The sequence below is a fragment of the Monocercomonoides exilis genome (assembly GCF_001643675.1).
Source record: "Monocercomonoides exilis strain PA203 chromosome Unknown scaffold37-1059404, whole genome shotgun sequence".
In the NCBI taxonomy this organism is placed as follows: domain Eukaryota; phylum Preaxostyla; order Oxymonadida; family Polymastigidae; genus Monocercomonoides; species Monocercomonoides exilis.
In genome coordinates, this window is record NW_027150582.1 from 775,268 (window position 1) to 796,937 (window position 21,670).

At 33.8% G+C, this 21,670-nt stretch overlaps 5 protein-coding genes across 5 annotated transcripts; all 5 read right to left on the bottom strand.

Moving 5' to 3' along the window:
• Positions 1 to 729: 729 nt before the first annotated feature.
• Positions 730 to 2,368, bottom strand: MONOS_7048 (uncharacterized protein; the record flags this gene model as incomplete). The annotated part of the gene is made up of 3 exons (XM_067877342.1): positions 730 to 1,500; positions 1,558 to 2,054; positions 2,131 to 2,368. The coding sequence occupies 3 exons, from the start codon at positions 2,366 to 2,368 to the stop codon at positions 730 to 732; spliced, it is 1,506 nt and encodes a 501-aa protein (XP_067723481.1).
• Positions 2,369 to 4,203: 1,835 nt separating this feature from the next.
• On the bottom strand, positions 4,204 to 5,459 carry MONOS_7047 (Arf1k). Its single transcript, XM_067877341.1, has 2 exons — positions 5,346 to 5,459; positions 4,204 to 5,275 (listed from the first exon to the last, which is right to left on the bottom strand). The coding sequence occupies exons 1-2, from the start codon at positions 5,422 to 5,424 to the stop codon at positions 4,779 to 4,781; spliced, it is 576 nt and encodes a 191-aa protein (XP_067723482.1). The 5' UTR covers positions 5,425 to 5,459; the 3' UTR covers positions 4,204 to 4,778.
• Positions 5,460 to 8,989: 3,530 nt separating this feature from the next.
• Positions 8,990 to 14,518, bottom strand: MONOS_7046 (putative Multidrug Resistance Associated Protein (MRP)). The gene is made up of 3 exons (XM_067877340.1): positions 13,971 to 14,518; positions 13,806 to 13,907; positions 8,990 to 13,751 (listed from the first exon to the last, which is right to left on the bottom strand). Exons 1-3 carry the CDS (start codon positions 14,459 to 14,461, stop codon positions 9,476 to 9,478), a joined length of 4,869 nt encoding a protein of 1,622 aa, XP_067723483.1. The 5' UTR covers positions 14,462 to 14,518; the 3' UTR covers positions 8,990 to 9,475.
• Positions 14,519 to 14,847: 329 nt separating this feature from the next.
• Positions 14,848 to 17,701, bottom strand: MONOS_7045 (putative ABC transporter E family member 2). The gene is made up of 5 exons (XM_067877339.1): positions 17,461 to 17,701; positions 16,855 to 17,375; positions 16,673 to 16,762; positions 16,320 to 16,515; positions 14,848 to 16,150 (listed from the first exon to the last, which is right to left on the bottom strand). Exons 1-5 carry the CDS (start codon positions 17,683 to 17,685, stop codon positions 15,179 to 15,181), a joined length of 2,004 nt encoding a protein of 667 aa, XP_067723484.1. The 5' UTR covers positions 17,686 to 17,701; the 3' UTR covers positions 14,848 to 15,178.
• A 3,153-nt stretch (positions 17,702 to 20,854) lies between these two features.
• On the bottom strand, positions 20,855 to 21,493 carry MONOS_7044 (uncharacterized protein; the record flags this gene model as incomplete). The annotated part of the gene is made up of 2 exons (XM_067877338.1): positions 20,855 to 21,283; positions 21,362 to 21,493. The coding sequence occupies 2 exons, from the start codon at positions 21,491 to 21,493 to the stop codon at positions 20,855 to 20,857; spliced, it is 561 nt and encodes a 186-aa protein (XP_067723485.1).
• Between the last annotated feature and the right edge of the window lie 177 nt (positions 21,494 to 21,670).

Genomic DNA, 21,670 nt, shown 5'->3' on the forward strand with positions numbered 1-21,670 from the left:
CTCAGATAACTAAAGATCTTTTGAGGTATTTGGAAAATATATGGTTGCTCCATCAAAAGGCAGAAAAAGAAGATGAAGAAAATTTGATTGCAATTCATTTTTCTTTGATGAACACGAAGATGATGGTGGAACTGAGAAGAAAGAAGAAAGAAGAAGAGTGAAGATAAATTGCCTGCGTCTTCTTCCAAAAAAGATGAAATATTTTTTTGTGAAGAATATGAAATATGTGCTATTTCTTCAATGAATACAAAAAGAGAAATAATTCTTTTTCTCTGTGAAGAAGATGATAAAGATGGTGATGATGATGATGAGGAAGATGAAGAAGGCAAAAATGAATGCATAAGATTGTGAACATTGTTGTGATGTTCCATCCAAAGTGAAGTTTAGAAGGGTTCTTCAAAACACACTGAGATTTGCTGGAACACAACGGAAAATGTGACATCATAAACAAGCAAATAGAAGAAAAAAAAAGATGGATTGGTTGATGTGTTAATTGGCATTGTGAAAGTGAAAGTGAATGAAAAAGTGTGTTTGGGCGTGAATAAAACTAAAGCGGATGAAGAAGACGATAATTAGAAGACTGAAAGAAATGAATGAAGAATTCACAATTTGAGTCGAATATTCTTATTGTGCAAAAGAAGATGTTGCTTCATCACGAAACAATTTCCTTTCTTTGTCCGCTTTTCTGAGAGCTTGACAAAAGGAATCGAATCGAAAAGGGCATTCACCTTATACAAACACAAAGCAATCGAATATTTCATTTGGCAGTTTGTAATAATGATAACGACTGAAAAATTTTGGAAATATGACTTGAAAGCTTGTGGTGATATCTTCGTATCCTTCATCCTCTGCAATTTCAAATAATTCTCTTTTAACAGCCTTTCTTTTTGCCTCTTCAATTTCATCATCTGCATTTCCTTTCAATCTTTTTGATAGAGCATGAAAGAATTTCAAACAATAACATGTGCTTTCGTCTATTAAGGTTGGGTGGTGAAGTTCTTCAAAAACAACTTCAGTTGCTCCTTCGTTCAGCAAATCATCAGCTTTCACAGCTCTGTTTTCCGCAGCTTTTCTCAATGAGCTAATACACATTGTGCGTATTTTTCGAAAATTTTCCTTTGCTGCTAGAAATATCTGAACAGTGCTCCCGATGAGTCCAATAAATTCTTTGCTCCAGTATTTGCTTGAGCAAAAAAGACACATAAATATACAGATCCATCTCTTTGTCATTTTTGTTTCTTTCTTTTCGGATCTGCTCATTTCATCTTTTTTTCTCTTCCAATTTACATGTTTTATCAGATCTTCCAATTCTCTTGTTGCCTCTCTCACAAAATGCAGCTCATCCACAATTACTCCTTTCAAGCTTTTATCATATCGAAATCTGCTGACCAAAAACTTCCAAGCCAATTGATAGGCCAATCGTGTCAGATTACGATGTTCCTGGTGATAATGAATAATCTCTTTGATTTTATTCAAATACAGTTCTTGCTTCACTTTCTGCTAAAAAAGGAGAAAGAGAATGCTACACCGTTAAAAATGAAATTGAAATAAACATACATAAAATTCAAGACTGCTCAGAGCAATGAAAGCCATTTCCACTTCTTTTTGAATCTCCTCGCTTTCCTCTGCCTTCAATGCAATTTTCAGAAGGCAAGACACAAAAATTTCTGGAACTTCTGTAATAAAGCAATCGAACTCAGGTAGCATTAGATAGCACATGCAAAGATCTATCAGATGCTTTTCATTCTTTTCATCTTTCTTTTTTTCTTCTTTAACGATCATCTTTTGGATTCTTTCATCCAACGAAAGATCGAAAACACTGTAACTCCAAGTGTCATTGAACACTTTTCGACATACAATACGTTTCAGCAACAAAATCGTATTTTCCATCGAAAGTTTCTCTTCTTCAATCAAGTTATTGATTTTGTTGCAAATTCTTTTCCCGAAATCACAAAAAGATTCTTCTTTATCAATCTCATCCATAGGTTCGTTCGTTTCTTTAATCTTCAGTTTCTGTTCATCTTCAACGCAATTTTCCAGTTCATCATGCAATTCTTCAAAAAATTACAAAGAGTTCAAAGTATGAAAATTTTTTTCAACAGAAAAAAATAGACAAATAAAACCGCAAACTTGCAAACTTTTCTGTAAGCTCTGCTTTGAATTCTTCCTCTATTTCGTAATCATAATCTTCTTCCACTTCTTCTCCTCCAACATAATAAATATTATCAACACTTAAAACTGAATCTGTTTCTTCTTCTTCTTCTTCTTCTTCAGAAATATTAACTGCATTCGCTTTATTCATTGTATGTTCTGTGCATTTGATAAGTATTGGAAAGTTGTGAACAAGATAATCGACAAATACAAACATTTTTATTTATCAAACAAGTACTGCGAGAATAATAATAAATCAAGCGGGTTAACTTGACAAAAATTTGCTGTTGCAAGAAAATAACTTGGATAAAGCCTGTTCAATGAACTTTGCCTGGGAGATCGTCAAATCTTTTTTTTTCTTTAAAGTGATCAATCGCATAAGAAAAAATCCAAATTCGGATGGTATTTGTGAGAAAATTCCGAGGAAACAACCCCTGATTATTTTTCTGTACTTTAGGTATGAGGCCATTGTTTCCAACGAAAATTTTCATCAGGAAAAGGAAAGGACAAAACATACTTTTTTTTATTTGATGAAAATCTTGAGTCTTTTGTTGAAGATGATACAGTCATTTTTGAAGGGGAGCAAGATATTTGAAGGTTTGTATTTTTCACACAATCCTTTTTATTTGATGGAATTTGTAAAATTGTTTGTGATATTATTGCAGGAAAAAGCGAAAAAGAAATGTGATAATTTGAAACGAAAAATCAACTTATCGAATGAACTTCAGCCGAAAAGAATAGAAATAGAAGAATTACGATTTGCGAACAAGCTAATTTGGGGGCCTCAAGTTCTCCACGAATCGGAATGTTTAAAGCGAACGTATAATTTGTTATCAATATTACTGCTTCACCAACAGTGGTGTTCAAGTATTCTACCAGAACGAAAGTGCAGATGAAACTGGCATCAACAGCACAAAAAAAAAGAAAAAGAAAAAGAAAAATGACAATCAACAAAGATCGATTTATGCAGAAAGTGAAGCTCAAAGTTATACAAGTGAAAAACATTCACAGCGGAATTTATTATTTTTGAAGTTTACAAATGAAATATGATTTGTTTTTCGTTCATTTAGCACCAAGCAGATGAAAGGATGTATCACAGAAATGAATTTCTCTTTTTCAGCCCAGGAAAGTTGACTTATGAGGTGGAAGAAAGGGAAGAATTGTAGTTGAGAGAAACAAATCACAGCTTATTTTGCTTGTAGTATTACTGCTGTACAAGCGTGAGATGAAACGCCAAGTTGCTGAACTGTTTATGGAAAATGCCTATGCTAACCGACTCAATTGATCAAGCTTCTTTCGATTTGGCGAAAAGGAGAAAGTGGAAAAGACAATAATGTCTCTTCAAATGGATATTTTAAATGGTGTCTTCGAATGCATGCAGTTTGTTCTGTTTTTTTCAGTCCAATTGAAATGGAGCATGACAAAGACATGGGATGAGGGCAGCATTTGGAGTCTTGCTTGCTTTCGTTGCAGTTTGTTGGCAGGGAGGAAAGGGAAAATGAGCAAAGATGGATCCTCTGAACAAACAATAAAGACAAAAAAAAACATCGAAAGCAACAGAATGAAGCACAATGGAGTACTTCAAGAGGAATGGTGTTTACGGAACAGTGTGATTTCGTCCATTTATCGTTTGGAGCGCTCAACTTTGCATTAATGACTGATTTATGTTGAGTTTCAAAAGAAGTTCTCTCTTATGTACATCTTCAATTTCCTCCTCTTTTGTTTCTGATTTTGATTGTTTTTCTTGCTCTCTCTCATTGAATATTTCTTTGTTAATAAACTGGGCATGTGCAGGCGATCCTCTTTTTGGGTGTGAATGCAGAGCATAAAAACAGAATTCAATCAGAGCAGAAAGAGACATTTTCTTTTTTCTTTCCTTTTGTGGAATATGGAGTCATCTTTCTCTTTCTTTATTTATGGATGCTATTTGATGAAAACTTTCATTTTAAGAATTTGTTTTCTTTTTTTTATCAAGATAAAAATCACTCAAATAAAAAAAGAAGTATTGCTTCAGGATTCAATTTATTGAAAATGACCAACGAAATTTGAAAATTTTTTTTCTTTTTTTTTTCAGTCAAATAAAAGATGATGCTCATCATCAAAGTCAAATTGTGAAAATATAAAAATTGAAGAAAAAGACAAAGAAAGAAAGAAATGTATTTTCTTTGTCAAACTGAATCAAATACATTTGCGTCAAGCTTCATTTATCAAACGCAATAATCAAGCTTCTCTAATTCATCACAAAAAATGAGCAAAAAGAAAAAACAAAATATGAGTGCACAAACAACCTCTTTGCAGAGTCAAATTAAAAAGAATGAAATCTCATTTGAAAGAAACGATGAAACAAAAAATGATAGCCATCAACAAAATCCCTCGTTTCGCTCAAAAACAAAGTGAAAAGTGCTCAAAGAAAAAATCACTCGTTATTAAAGGAAATAAAGTGAAAATTAAAAGGAAAAGAAAACTCCAACAAATAATAACAATAAGCTTCACTTCAACATTAAACGTAAAAAAGCTTGAATCAAGCATTCAATTTACAAAATTTTTTATTCAATCCAATTCATAACAATCTTGAAATACTTTTTTTCCTGAAAAATATAAAAAGAAAGCCATTTTGTGCAACTATCCTATTTCCGTTTGCGAGCAATCTCGTTCTCAAGCCATTTAAGGCCTTCCAGAAGTCCATCTCCGGTCAAAGCAGAGCAAGGCTGAATGTACCAAGATCTCCCTGCACAAACACGATCAAGTTCCAGCTTTTCCAGAATATATTCTGGACTGACAGCCCCTTTCAGATCTTGCTTGTTCGCATATATAAGAAGTGGAGCATTTTCTGCTTCTTTTTGTTGAAGGAAAAAGTGAAGCTCCTCTTTCACACAATCTCCGCACTCCATTGTTGTGCAAGCAAGGCGAGAAATGTCTGCACTGTCTATTACAAAAATAATCGCATCTTTTTCCTTGCAGAGGCGGTATCCTAATCGTTTTGCTCTTAAGTTTCCTCCAATATCCCAAATTGTAAAGGTAATTCTTCTGAAATGAAATTCTTCCAAATAGAATCCAATTGTAGGTACTGTTTGAATGTATTTACTCGGACTTAGCTTATTCATTATTGAAGTTTTTCCTGCGGCTGCAGTTGAGATATTTAAAAAAAGATGAGAGAATTTCTTTCAAAAAAAGACAAATGATAATATTTAAACCATCTAACCCCATCATAAAGATATTTTTTTGCCTTAGCATTCCAAAAATTCTCCAAATCTTTGACACCGTCAATCCCATTTGGATGCAATGTTGTTCTGAAAGCAGATTTGTGTGTTTTAACCATAATCAAAATTTCTTATTGAATAATAGTGGGTATATGAAAATGCATCGATTGAATAATTAATAAAAAAGGGATAAATCAAGAATTTTTGATGAAAAATATTATAATGACACACTTTTCATCAGAATTATGTGATGCTGATGATGCTTCTTTATTTTTTTGTAATAAAAGCAAAAGTCTGAAGTAAAAATCTATCGATCAGTAAATTTCTAAATGATATTAAAGATTTATCGGTTTTTGTTTTAAAAAAAAGAGTTGATCAATATTAAAAAATGTTTATTTTCATATTTGGTAGGAAATTATTTTCAAAAAAAAAAATGTGATCTGGAAAAAAGGTTAATTTGTGAATGATGAAAGCATTAATACAAAAAAGAAATAACACACAAACAAAACAAAATGACAAGAATCACAAAAGGCTCGATTCAAAAGAAAATACATTTACTGCGAGATCAAGGAAAAGGAAGAAACGAAAATGCTCGTTTATTGAATATTTCAGTCAATACTGTAAAAAGACATAAAAACAAACTATATTCAATCAAAACTGTGTCAGACGCAAACTTGGAAGGCCACATATTCTTACACCTGCTCTGTTGAGGAAAGCTAAAAAAGAATCAAAACGCATACAAATTCGAAGAGCCAGAAATCTGACCGATTATCTTGGAGTGAATTTCAGAAATTCCACTGCTCATCAACTATTACGCCTGGTGAATAGAAAATATTCAAAGAGAAAAATCAAACCTTTCCTGTCAAAGAATGCTTGTGAGAAGAGAAATGAATTTGCTAAAAAACATTTAAGTGATGATGTATTATGGGAACGAACGATCTTCGTTGATGAAAAAAAATACAATTTATTTGAACCAGATAATACAAGAATGGAATGGATTGAACAAGATAATTAGGAAATTTTCGTTCATCAAAGTCAGAATAAACAAGAAAAAATAAGTATTTGGAATGCAGTGGGTTATTATTTCAAATCTCCTATCGTTTTTATCAGCGAAACAATGAATTCTAAGGAATATAGTTGAATTATGAAGTTTTCATTGATTCCTTATGCACGCAAGCGGCACAAATATAATTGGAGATTTATCCACGATAATTCACCAATTCATCGATCAATCAAAATGCAAAAAGTTTTCAGAAATTTTTCAATAACCAGCGTTGAATAGCACACTAATTCTCCAGATTTTTGTGTCATCAAAAATGTGTGGAGTATTTTTTGGAGGAAAGTTCTTAATTAAAAAGAACCACAGAAAGATGAAAATCAGCTGAAACAATCAATTATGGATACATGGAATGAAATTGAAATGGATTATTTAAATTAACATGTTCATTCGATGTTCAAACCCCATCAAACAGTTATTTTGAATGAATGAGGATCAATTAACTTTTAATATATTTTGATCATGTTATTGGAATTAATTCTTGGAAATTTACTTTTTTTTTGAAAATTCAGATCGCATATTTTTGACAAATTATTTTTTCTATTAACATGATAATTTTCCATTTTTTATTGTTTTTGAAAAAAAAAAAAAAAAAATTATCTCTATCACAAAGCATTAACATGTTTGACAATAATAATAATAATTGAATGTGATTTTTTCCTTACATAACTGTTGGTTCATATTTTCAATTTTTGAAAGTGGATCAGTTATTTTTGATTGTTAGTGTGTCATTAATGTTGCTCTGAAAAAATATGAATCGACATGTGTGATAATTTTTGAAATCATAATTTTTCTTTCATTATTTTCAAATCGACAAATTCTCTTGAACATTAACACATGAACGCTGAAAAATGAAATGACTTATCGAAGATATCTGCTTCTTTATTTCTTCAAAGACAATGTTTTCAGAAACTATTGAAAATTACTTAACATTTGTATACAAAATTTCTTTTCAAAGACTAACAACCTTTGAAAAAACAGCACACCGAATAAAGTCATGATTTCAAAAATTTTATCCCATATTGAAACAATTTTTGTGAGAGTTTCAGTGTTATTTCAATAGCGATCCAGTTTTTTCTTTGAAAATATTTGGATAAAAGATCACTTTTTGGAGAACCCACTTTTATCGTTTAACATATGAATAAATTACAAAAAAAAAAGGCAAACCACATTTCATGAAAAGGCCTTTCTTCTGTAAAATAAATATGAAAGTTAAATTCATAATAGATATCATTTTTTCATTCATTAATGATGTGCGGAAGTTGACAAAAAAGTCAAAAATAAAAAATAAAAAATTGAAGAAAAAATGGGTGAATGAATTTTAAAAAATTGGAATTTAAAAAAAAAAAAAAATTAATCAACTTCCATGGGGTCAAATTCCGATTCACTTGCACAGTCCCCAGCTCCAAGTGAATCAGATTCTTCAAATTCTGACATTTCCAAAATATCATTTTCATCTTGTATATCAGATTCAAGCTCTGATGCTGTTGAGTTATTTTTTCACTTTCAGATTCATCCAATTCTTTTTCTTTTTCAGCTAAATCAAGAGGAACATCCTTTGTGAGATCCTCGAATTGTATTTGTTTGTTTCTTCCGACCAGCTACAGAGATAAATAGTCACCAAGATACTTTTCTCTACATCCTGTTCTTGGAAAATATTTCCGTAAATTCGTCCACAAACCTTCGACAGTGTTTGTGCATGCATGTGAATTTTTTTTTTTTGAATTTTCGCTTGTGACAGACAGTTTCATGAGAATAACCTTAATCTAACAATCTGGAATAAGCCTTCCATTTATCGCTCATGATCCAAGTTTCAGGAAGGATTTTAACTCGTATTATTGGAACCAATGACTCAGCCATTCTATTTGGCACGATCATCATGAAGTTCTTCCCCGCACCTCCCTCTGGTTTCCTTTCCACGGCTCCAAATATCCAAATTTCACTCTTCTTTTTCCCTCGCACATATTTTCTGCGCCTCCAAAAAGCTTCGTCGATCTCCACAATTCTTCACGGCCCTCCAATGACAGCTTGATTTTTGTTCAATATTGATGTGCATCTGACTCGAATTACACTCGTCCTATAATGAATTTTGTTTTCACTTATTCCAAGCAGTTCACCAATGTGTGCGGTTGATAAACCAATGTGATAATACGAAACAATCATCAAAAACTTTCACAGTGGAATTTTCGTATTTTCCAAAGATGTGTTTTAAAAAACAAACTGTTTTTTCCCACATTTTCCGAGTCTCCAATTTTTGTAATATATGCCTCCGGATGTGAATATCATTTGGCATTTATCGTGTCTGCATTTTGGAGCTTCTCCTTCCAGTACATTTTCGAAATACCATTTCCAAGCACCCATTTCATCAGAAAATATATCGTTGAGTTCATAAGCAGTCATTTATGTGAACGTTCTGTATGATAAATACATTTGATGAATGTTTGATCAAACACATAAATACTTGAAAATGACCTTTTTTCAAAGAATAAAAATTATATTTTTGACCACTTTCCGCACGTTTTTTGGAGATTATAATTGCATTATGATTAATTATAAATCAAATAAAACAGAAATAAACTTATTCCAGACGTTCCCATATCTTCAAGTCTTGCCAAAAATAAATCACGATTAATTGCTTCGATTTGTTTGATAAAAAAAAAATATTTCATTTAGCAAACAAAACTTAATAAAAATGATGTTTCTTCATGTTCAGCTACAACACAATGAGACGTTCACAAGCACTCAGTAGCAAAAGGCACTTATAAAAAAAGGAAAAGGCAGTACAACTTCAACCTAATGTCACATAAAATATGAAATGAGAAATATGTTCAAAACTTAGATCAAGAAACGGTAATATCATATAATATTGACATACAAAAATATCATAAGAAGGAAAAAAAAAAAAAAATGAATGTGTCAAATGAAGAAAATATCATTCAGCGAATGTTCTTGTTTCGAAATTAAAAATATTTAATAATCATGATAATTATAAAATAAATTAAATGTAGAAATCTTTTCAAAAAAGATCTGCAATAAATATGAATTTAAATGAATATACATAAAAATTCTATTCACTAAGACTTTGGATAAGACCATTGAATGCAGAACTTGGGTTCGCCAACAGGTTCGCAGGAGAGTCAAGCTCAGCAACATGCCCTTGGTCCATCACCATGATTCTATCACAATTCATAATGGTGTTAAGACGGTGAGCAATGATAATCATCGTTTGGCTGCTAAAGACTCTGCGAATGGTCTTCTGTATTTTTGCATCGGTCTCCACATCCACATTCGCTGTTGCCTCGTCCATCACAACAATCTTGCAATGATTCAGCATCGCCCTTCCAAAGCAAATAAGTTGGCGCTGCCCGCAGCTGAAGTTGTTTCCTCCCTCAGACATTTGCGTGTCTAGCCCAAACTCCATTCCCAAAACAACTTCTTTCATCTCAATCAGATCCAACACTTCCCATATCTCATCGTCGCTGCACTTGCTCCCAATGTCCAGGTTGTATCTGAGTGTCCCCGTGAACAGCGTGGGGTCCTGGGGGATAATTGCAATTGATCTCCGCACTCTGCTGAGGTCGACCTTAGAGATGTCGATTCCATCGATTAAAACCCTTCCTTTGTTAGGCTCTTCATCGGGCGCATCCACAGGCTTTCCTGTCTCCATATCTATCATTATGGGCTGGAGCTTTGGATCCAACTCAACAAGTCTAAACAGCGCAAACAGCAGAGATGTCTTCCCAGCTCCTGTTCTCCCACACACCCCAATCTTTTCTCCGCCTGCAAACGAGAAGTTCACATCCTGCAGAACATATGGGAGGCCAGGACGGTATCTGAACGTCACATGCTCAAAATCAACATTCCCTTTCTGTGGCCAGTCAGCAGGGGGATTAATTGCAACCTTCTTGTTGATCTTTGAATACTCCAATTCCTGTGGCAGATGTGAAGAATAGAAATCCAATCTCTGGTATGATGTCATTCTTGACTCAAGATCGACTGATTGCATCACCATAAACGAGCCCAAGAACGCAAATGTCATTGAAGCTGTGATTGCCACGCTCAGATTTGCTGGCTCCATGAAGAACCATCCCAGAAGAATCACACCCGTTGTGAACACCATTGTGACAATCTGATTGTACATATCTGCCCATGATTTTCCTTCCATGAACAGCACAAGCCGAACAGACCAATCATCGTTTGCCTTGTAGAACTTCTGTCTCCAGCTTTCTTCCAAATGGAATGCTCGGATTGTCGACAGACCGGCACCAGTAACAGTCTCACTGAAGATCGAAAGCACAGGCGAGCGAGCAATAGCTTCCAGCCTTTGAAAGTTTCGAGCTGCACGTGAGTAAAGAACAAGAATCACACAGTAAATTAAAAGCGCAGGCAGCCCAATCGCAAGGAAGAACGGAGTGTCAACTGCAATAATCACAATTTGCCCAACGATTCCGATTGCCATATTAACCACTTGAATGAACAACCCAAAGAGAGATGTGTCCACCAGGGACATATCTCCTGTGAATCTATTCAGGATTCTTCCCATTGGCGTTGTGTCAAAGAATGAAGGCGGACAGTGCACAACATTCTTCAGAAGCGTGTCATGGATGATGCGAATGGAACGAACAACTGCAAAGCCAGAGACAACTGCCCTCAGCGATTGGAAGATGAACCCAAACACGCACATTAATCCATACATTCCAATCTTCCATCCATAAGGAATCACATCCAACTTTAAAGGATTCCCCACAATGCCCAGCCAGTATGACTGGAATATCTGTGTTCCTTCAGCAATAATAGCCAAAAGAATGTAGATAATGAATCCCCACCATGGGAACAATGAGCTCACATAGGAGATGTAGTTGGAAATTGGCACTGCTTCGGTCTCATACTCTTCTTCTGTGATAATCTGCTTTCCTGCTTCAGACCCTTTTCCTTCCAAATCTTTGGCTGTTGCACCAGTCGATTGGTCGCTCTTTGCATGATGCTTGTGATGACCAGAATGTTTGTGTGACTTTCCTTTTTTCTTCTCCATCTTCTCGCCTTCTTTGCCTTCTTCTCCTTCTTGCTTCTCATTTCCTTCCTCTTCTTCCTCTTCCCCATCGCTTTCGCTTTCTTCCTCTTCTTCTCCTTCTTTGTGCTTCTTATCCTTCTTGTTCTTCTTTTTGATGATGAATTGACTAAAATCAATCCCTTGTGCGAGCAAATCCTCGTATTTCCCCTGTGCAGCAATAAGCCCATGCTTCAAAAGAATAATGTTATCTGCACGATCCAAAAACTGCAGCTGGTTCGTCATCAGCAGTCTTGTCTTGTCCTTCAGCTGGCCGCAAATGCACTCCTCCAGCAGATACCTCCCCACGTGTGCATCGACTGCTGAAAGAGGATCATCCAAAATGTAGATGTCTCTGTCTGAATACACAGCACGCGCCAGTTGAATACGAGCTTTTTGCCCGCCACTCAGATTCACTCCTTTCTCTCCAATGGCTGTTTGGTCTCCAGCAGACAAAGTCCTGAAATCGGGTTCCAATGCACACACACGCACCACATTCAGATACTTCTCTTCCTCATAAAACGATCCAAAAGTAATATTACCTCTGACTGTGTTGTTGTTGATCCACGCCACCTGCGGGCAATACGCGATAGAGCCACGATATCTCACTTCTCCTTCCAATCTGTCCATATCTCCAATGATCGCTGCCCCGATAGAAGACTTGCCAGACCCTACTCCACCCACAACCATCGTCAAAGAGCCCTTGGGAAGGGTGATGTTCACAGACTGCAGTGCAATCTTGTTGCGACTCGACGGTGTGGCTGAAGGAGAAGGAGATGGCGAGGGAGTGGTCGAGGGTGTTGTTGAAGGTGGTGGAGTCGATGACTGGGCAGAAATGGCTGGTGTTACGTTTTCTGGTGCATTCCCTTTGTCATCTTTTGATTGCTCTGAGAGAGAGAATACAGAAGGCTGTGTTTCAGATGCGGTTGTTGCAACTGGCGCAGAAATTGTTGTTGATTGGGTCACAACAGCTGGCTCATTGTTCTCCTCTGGAGCTGATTCAGCAGTCTTGTCTGAATCAGAAGTTGATGTTTCTGTATTTGCTTCCTCTTTCTTTTCTTCTTTCTTTTCCTCTTTTGTTTCTTCTGCCTTCTCAGCTGTTGAAGAAGAAGAAGAAGAAGATGATGATGATGATGATGATGATGCTTTGTCTTCATCAAAGATTGTTGGAATTGGAGTCTGTTCTGATTTAACATTATCCTTCTGATCTCCTTGATTGCTGTTGTTTGCCTTTGCATTTTCTTTTTTCTCCGCAGTTTGCTTCGCATCCTCCATTTTCCTGTGCTTGGCTTCTTCCTTCAATTTCATCTTCTCTTCCATTGACAATGGAATTTCTGGAGGATCTCCCCATTTGAATGTTCCATTTGTGATTGTCAATGCAACCTCTGCATCATCTGGCTCGTTGATCACTTCCTTCTTCAATTCTGGCAAGAGAAGGAAATCTCTTATACGCTTTTGACTGATGTGGATCATTGCTGTAGCCTGCAGATACATTGGTATCATGTTCGTTTCTCGTGTCATCATTGTCAAAAACCCGATGTTTGGCATCACTTTCACAGGGAAGTCAAACTGATTAACATTGTAAATGGCAATGTATGTACCGAACGTAGCTATGTTCACCAAAGGTGGAATAGCCCTAATCATCCCTGACATAAATTGCTGCCAGAATGAAAAAACCAAAACATCTCTCTCTTGCTTTCTTCTTGGAATATCAATTTTGCTGATAAACACATGCTCTAACCCTGTGAACTTCACCACACGCATCCCTTGCAATGTTTCGTTGGTGACTTTGTTTCTATCATCGTTGTGGCTTAGATATTTCTTCATATTGCCTGCCAGAAGTGATGATATGAACACTTGGATAGGGAAGAATAAAAAGAGTGTGATGAGAGACATAATACCGACCCATCCAAAATCAACGCACACAAAAACGAATGGCATGATGATTTCAATGGGAATAAATGCAAGCATAAACGGCATCCAAATCATATCACAAATATTTTTTGAATCTGCAGCAAGCAATGACAAAAGTCGTCCCGTGTCTATATTGCTTTGTGATGTAATGTTCAGCAAAAGAGTTTTGTTGTAAATCATTCCGCTTAATGCTGTCTTCACATTCGCAGAATAATGAAAGAAAATTCTTAAAGCCCATGAATTTATGATATTCATGCAAGGACAAAGAATGAGAATAATAGCCGGAGCATAAGGAAATGTTTCGTTAGGATTGAAAACCTTCCGAGCAACAACTTCAAGAATAAGTTTCATCATATATGGTTGAATGAAATAACTCACATAGCTTTGAATTTAAAAAAATAACTTTAAAATTTTTAAAATTTGAGTGAATTCATACCAAAGAGTCAGAAATATCATTGCTGCAACCATTTTATACGTTCCAACTCCAAAGACAATCGTTGCTGCAAGGGATGGCTTTGAAGGTTCTTTCATCTTTGTGCTATAAAGAATACACATTCAAATGAAAATTTTTTGCAAAAACAAAAAATAAATATTTTCATACTTTGGATTCCTGGCTTTTTCCTGCTCATATTCCTCTAATTTCTTAACATACTCAACGTATCGTTTCATCCAGTACTCTTCTCCATTTTTAGTTGTGACTGATGTGAGATCAGATTTTTGTGTTTCGTAAACGTCCTCATCTTGGATAGGCTTGCAACGGAACACAAATTGAAAATAGAAACAGAAAAACACGTTGCAGCAACCCCAATGTGCTTCCTCCGTGTTCCTCCTGCGTTTGATCTCAGTCTTTGAAGCTTGTGATTTCTTCTTTTCTTCAATATATGCGTGTTCGGGAGGTGCGGACATCGATGGCTCTTGATTTATCATTGAAGAAGGAGAAGAAGGTGGTGTTATTTTCGATGGTTCCTGGGACTTTTGTGGGGCATATTGAACTATTGATATTTCAGACGTTGCAGATTCTGAATCGCGTTCTTGAACATCTGGAAATGTGGTAGATGGTTTAAACACTTCGGGCGAAGATGATTCGGACATTATTAAACAAATTTAAAATTTTGAGTTAATAATTCCGAATACTGATAATCAAACAATGGGAAATTTCCCATAAGCAGAATTAGTTGAAAACCTGGTTTCGTCTCCTAATTTTTACCATCAATTTACTCAAAAATTGAAATAAATGATGTATGTGTGTTCATGATTCCAATTAAAAATAAAATTATTTCAAAAAAATTGTTTTTATTGAATGGGAATAAAATTTTAGAATTTAGAATTTTTTATTCTTTCAATATTATGTTTAATCTTATATTTTTGTAAGAATAAATTGGTTCTTGAAGAATTTCACGAAATAAGTTTCTTCTTTTTTCATTATTATTGTAAAAACAATTGAAAGGTTGATGTTTTCCAGTAAATCAATCAGTATATTTTCAGAAACTTTTCAAAATAACTATATTTTTTTGTAGTTCGATTAAAGTGAGATGAAAAACAAGCATGGAATGGATGCAGTACAATGATTGTGCAAATGAATAGCTAAAAAATTGCATAAACTATTTATTATGATAAAAAAATAGGTTTATTTCGTTCTTTAAAAAAAAAATTATAAGTTTGAATACAGATGATTAAATAATTGCATTTATTTGGTAGATTGCATCAAAAGCATTGTTCTTTCTTTCTATCCATCTAACTTTTTTCTTTCATGTTTTCCATTTAACATCCATTTCTATGCCACAAAGTGATATGACCTTCTCCTCCACCTCAATCTCTCTCTTCTCCTTCTCCATCATCATCTCCTCCATCATCTTCATCTGCCCCTTCACTGGATGCAATTTTACTCGAACTCATTCCCCCCTTTTTCCCTCTCTTCCCTTTCCCTGACCCCGACAGCCCTTCATCATCTCCTCCACTCTCCCCGACAAAGAAATACTGCCCTGCCAGCTTCTGCTCTCTGTCTTTAACCGAATTCAGCTTATTCACTCTTGGCCTGAAGTTCGATGGATCTCTTCTGAATGTAATCTCCAGCTGTGTCAAAAACGAGTTCAGACCAGTTAGCAGCGTCTCGGGTGCTTTTCCCAGTGCCTTTGAACCAGGTGTCCCCTCAAAGACGATCACATGGTCTGCTAAATATGTGGCCATGATGAAGTCATGCTCAACCACAAATGCTGTCTTCTTCGAGTGCAGGATGTATCTTTTGATCACTTTTGCTGTCACAACTCTCTGTTCGGCATCCAAATACGCTGAAGGCTCATCAATCAGATACACATTGGCTGGTTTTCCCAAGCACACCACAATAGCCACACGCTGAAGCTCTCCTCCAGACAGATACTGCACTTCTTTGTCCATCAGCTGCTCAATCATCATCGGCTTCAGCACATCCGTATTGAACTGCGCATCCCCAAATCTCGCCCCAATCGCCCTGTGAAGCAGTTCTCTCACTGTGCGGTGTGGATTCGCCTTGTCAGGCTTCGGAGAAATCTTCTGTGGTTTGTACGAGATATTCAACAAGGGAACCTCAACTCCGCCGTCTGGCTGCAGAAGCCCTGCAAGCAGATTGACAAGTGTTGTTTTGCCTGTCCCGTTCTCCCCCAGCAGAACAATGATTTCTGAGTCTGAGAACTGCCCTGCTTCGACTGTGAGCTCAAATGTGCCGAGCTTCTTGTGCATCTCAGGGTAGGTGTATGTGGCTAATGCACCTTTGGATTTGTCTTCCTCATCCGCTGTTTCAGAAATCTATATTAGAAATGAATAGCAATTATTAATGTAAATAATTATAAATAATTATAATAATGTGTGATTTTATTATTAAATGAAGATTGTTATTAAACAAATTAACAGAAAGGATAAAATTAAAGAAAAAGATGAATTTATCTAAAATAACTTCATTTTAAATCCAACAAACCTTGAAAGAAAGCTCAAACGGTCTGAAACGAAGATTTTCAGAAGGAATGTGACCAGCCAAGAAGACGTTGATACCATCTCTCACACCCATTGGGAATGTAACAACACCGTATGCGCCCTGCTGCCCATACAGCACACACACAAAATCAGACAGATAATCCAAAATAGACAAATCATGCTCCACGCAGATAACATAACTTTAAGGTTAATTTTTTTGATTTTATTTTATTTTTTTGAAGAAAGAAACAATTGAATAATTAAATTAATAGAGATGGATAAATGAGCATATAATTGAAAAAAAGCATCAAATATTTAATTAAATAGAAGATTAAGCCCAATGAATCAAAATCAAACTTTGAATCAGTTAAAAGATCACGGATTGTCCGTGCAGCGCGAAGTCTCTGACGAATATCTAAGTATGATGAAGGCTCATCAACCATATATCTGTATAAAATGAAAAAAAGCAAAGCAGAGATAGTTGATAAATAACAGAGGTGATTGCAATATTTAAATTTTGAATTTCAATTTACACAAACACATCAGCCTTTTGAACAGCAATAAGAGCAATGCAAAAACGTTGAAGTTCACCTCCGGATAAATCTTCAATTGCACGATCTCTAACATTAACAAGATCAAGTTCAACAAGAAGTTCTTCCATCATTCCTCGTTGATTCTTTGCACCTAAAAGTGCTTCAACTTTTCCGTGAATAACTTGCTGAATTTGATCAACGTATTGGGGTTTGATAATTGCTTTCAGATTTTCCTCCAAAACCTTCGTAAAGTAGTTTTGAAGTTCACTTCCTCTAAAGTAGGTCAAAATATCTTGCCAATCTGGAGGATTATCAAATTTACCGAGATTTGGCTTTAACTTTCCTGCAAGAATACGAAGTGCAGTTGACTTTCCAATACCGTTTGTTCCAACAAGCCCAAGAACTTGCCCAGGCTTTGGAACAGGTAACCTGTGAAGTTTAAATGCATTTGGCCCAAATCTGTGTGTGCACTCTTTCTCCAGACTTTTTGGCAAATTAATAATTTCAATGGCCTCGAATGGGCATTTCTATTTATGATCATATCATAACGACGAGAAAAAATTAAAAAATAATTAATATTTTCTAAAAAATCAATTCAAGGTCTGTACCAACCTTAACACAAATACCGCAACCAATACAAAGTTCCTCTGATATGAATGCAAGTTTATCTTCGTGCTGTACTTCAATGCACAACTTTCCAGCTGTTTTTGAGCCTTGTCTGACCACCGGGCAAAATCTTTTGCATTCCAACGAGCATTTCTTTGGCTTACAACGATCTGCTTTAACAATAGCAATACGTTGTAATTTATCTGTATCGTCGCTCCTCTTTCTGGACATTTTTGGATCAAATAACAAAGATCAGACCTTCCATAGATCATAATTTCTTTTAAACTAGTTTTTTTCAATCATAATCTTTTTCTTGGTATCGAAATATAATATCATTTCATTATATGTTTCTATGTATCAAGTTTAAAATAGCAAATTTTTCATTTATATATTTATATTATTGCATTTTTTATGTTCAATATTTAAATTAAATATAAATTTTTCAAGGTTTTGAAAAGTTAAAAATTGATAAAAAGTGTCATTTACTGTTATTGCTGACAAAATAAATATTAGGATAAGATCAATTTTCAACTTTTTCACATATTTTGCTATTCCTAATTCTCACAAATTAATTCGGTTTTAAAAAATGTTAATAGAATAATTTAATATCTTCCTGCTTATAAAAAATTCTGAAATCAATTTGCATTTACCATTTGTGAACAAAAACTGTTTGACAAAAATAAAAAAGACATTACAATTTGCGCAAAAAATCCCTAGCATATTAAAAAATACCAGACAAGATCGATTTCTCAATAACCGCAAGAGGAATAATTCTGACAATTTTCCTCAAAATATATCTCATCAATACAAATTCAATTGATAAACAAGACTTACAAAACTTCCTCGTTTGTGCTAAGAAAAAATAATTTTCAAAATCTCTGAGAAACTCAAAATCCTGTTTCTCCAAGAATTAAATAACAATTCTTTCTGAGCACAAACGAGGAAGTTTTGTAAGTCTTGTTTATCAATTGAATTTGTATTGATGAGATATATTTATAGGAAAATTGTCAGAATTATTCCTCTTGCGGTTATTGAGAAATCGATCTTGTCCGATATTTTTTGCGATGTCAGGTATTTTATTCGATATCTGTATTTTGTTTTTAATTGGCTTTGAACAATCCAATCAAATTATTTTTTCCTATCTTTTGTTATCTAAATTACAATTATGTCAGAATTTTTATATAATGATGCAAGCCATCTAAAACTTTAAATGTAATTAATGAAATGGGACAGAATTCTTGCATTTATGAAAAAATCAATGATTTGTTCCAAACTATTTTCACTTCAAATAATAATAACTTTGAAAGAATCATGCAAAATAAAATAAAGAAATATTGGTGATTATATTTGAAATCATAATTTTTTATCGGCGGGTTATATATTTTATTTTCTTCTGTTAATAGCGAGATAATTATCATTTCCATATTTTGTGATTGCAACTATTGTAAAAGCAAACGTATTTATTGAATTCATAATTTTTTTGAAGATAGCATTTTCACTTTTCAATGCTCATTAACAAAAATGCAATACAAAATTTCAAACAGAGTATTGTGACAGAAAAAAAATATGATTTCAAAAAAAATCACTTTGCTTTTTAAAAAATGAGAAAAATTTTTGACAGTGTTGTGTGGAACAAATTTCACAAAGCAAAAAATTTTGTCACATATGAATTTGATGTGAAAAAGTTCCATTTGTGTAAAAACCCACACTGGGCATTTTCTATCGAAAAAATTATCTGCAGACTTTAATTTTGAAGAACATTTCGAAACGAAATGTCAAATGTGGGATTTTGCCCAAGAACAGCATCTTCACATCATTGCTTATCATTCATATTGGAAAGAAACAAATATGAATGAATTGAATCTCTCTTTGAAACAGATGTTTTAATATTTTCATAGCAATTAATCCGTAGTTTTTCTCTCAACAATTCAAGGAAGAACATTAAAACATTTTGAATGAAAGATAATACAAAATGAAAAGAATTCGATGGACTTCATGAAAAAATTGGATAATAAAAAATAAAATCATAATGATAACTCATATATACAACATTTGCTTCTTTTCAATATGAAAAACACATTTCGGGATTATTCCATAAAGATAATTAATCCTGCAAACAGGAACAAAAAAATTACTCAAGAAAAATTGAAAAAAAAAAACATTTCATTTATTAACTTCTGCATTTTTTATTTTATAGATTTTCAGTTTATTATTATTATTATTACAGTCTAAACCGGATATAATCACATCGGTTTTTGCACAACTTTTTGTGACTATATCCGATTGTGATTATATACGATGATGCTCAACACAGAAAAAAATAAAAATTAATTAATTAATTAATTAATTTTGGGTCGATTTTTTCATTTTTGAAAATTCTTCATAAAAACGCATTTTTCATTTGCTTGATCAATTTTGATCATGAACGCACATTATATTGACTTATTTGAGCACATTTTTGAAAAAGTGAAAAATTGAAAATTTTGATCAAAAAATCGATTTTTCATTGAAAAAATCACCCATAATAATAAAAAATGTGATTATATATTTTCAGCCCTGTGATTATATTCGATGGAAAATGAATGAAAAATAGGCCAAAAATGTCGGTGCATGGAAAAATGTGACTATATTCGAATGTGATTATATTCGACGTGATTATATCAGGTTTAGACTGTATAATTATTATTATTATTATTTTCGTTTTTATTTTTTTATTTTTATTTTTTTGTAAAGGAAAAAAAAATATTTTGACAAAGATAAAAATAAAAAATAAAAAAAAAATAAAAATAAAAAAAAATAAAAATAAAAATAAAAAAAAAAAAAAAAAAAAAAAAAAAAAAAAAACATTTTTTTGATTGCATTTCGCTGAACTCATATTTGAAATGAAAACCAAAGAGAATATGTGAAAATTGTTCACAATTTCAATAATAATCAATTCAACAATTTTTCACTTTGTGTTTCACAAGAACGTATTTGGGACAAAATATTTTGCTTTATGAATTTTGTTCCATTCTTCTCTAACAAATATTTTTCTCAATTCTTGAATTTTTCTGTAATTATTTGCATCGTAACAGTTGATTTAAAATGTTTTGATTGAAGAAAAAGTTTGGACCAAATCTCAGTTTTTTTCATAATTGCAAAAATTTTTCCCCATTTGTTCTAATTTCCGTGCTTTCAACAATTTTTTGATATGTCTTTTTCGAATATTCCTTTTAAACTCCTTTTTTTTTATAAACTCATTTGAAAAGTTCACTAACCTTTTACAAATTTGAAAACAAAAATCCGAGAAATTAAACAAATTCTTAAAGCTCATGAATCTATTTGAAAAGAAAAAGCAAATAAAAAAATTAAGAAAACTCATTCATGTTTGAAAATCTCAATATAGTTTTAAATAATTAATTTATGCAACAACGGAATATTTTCCAGCATCTCTTGTATCACCCTTTCCAGTGAACTTCAATGTGTTCTTTCTAACAGTTCCTGAAGTAGCCCATTGTTCAACAACAACCATTCCAGCAGAAGTCATGCTGTGGAAGAAACATCCATGATTTCCTGTGCTCCAGTTGGGATATCTACCATTGAAGAAGGTAGCAATAGCGCATCCTTTCTTTGGATATTGAGAACGTGTAATCTTTGGTCCCTCTCTCCATGTCTTAACCAATCCGATATCTTTGCAGAACCACTGAACGAGCACAACACACTGTCCATTTCCATAAGTTTTATGTCCAACAATGGAATCAACATTTCCAGGGAAGTAATGTCCTCCAGAAACAGGCTTTGGTGGATTTGGGCTTGGTGGTGATGGTGGAGATGGTGGATTTGGGCCATTCTGTGGAATTTTCAATTTTTGCCCAACATAAATCAAGTTGGCATTTTTGATTCCATTTAAGCTGCAAATTGCACTAACTGTTGTTCCGTATTTTTTGGCAATTGCGGACAAAGTATCACCTTTCTTTACTGTGTAGATGATATATCCATTATCTTCAAGGTCAATAAATTCTTCTGCAACAGCGCAAGCAAACAATAATGTGAAAAACATTTTTCAATGATTGTTCCTTTCACAAAAACGATCTTTAAAACCATACGTTAGAAGAACTGATCAAACAATTCCATAACCAATTTTAACGTTCACAAATGAGTTTTTAAGTTATCAAAGAAGCTAAAAATTGCACAAAAATTAATTGCGTTCATTTCTGTGATAACTTATTTAAAAATT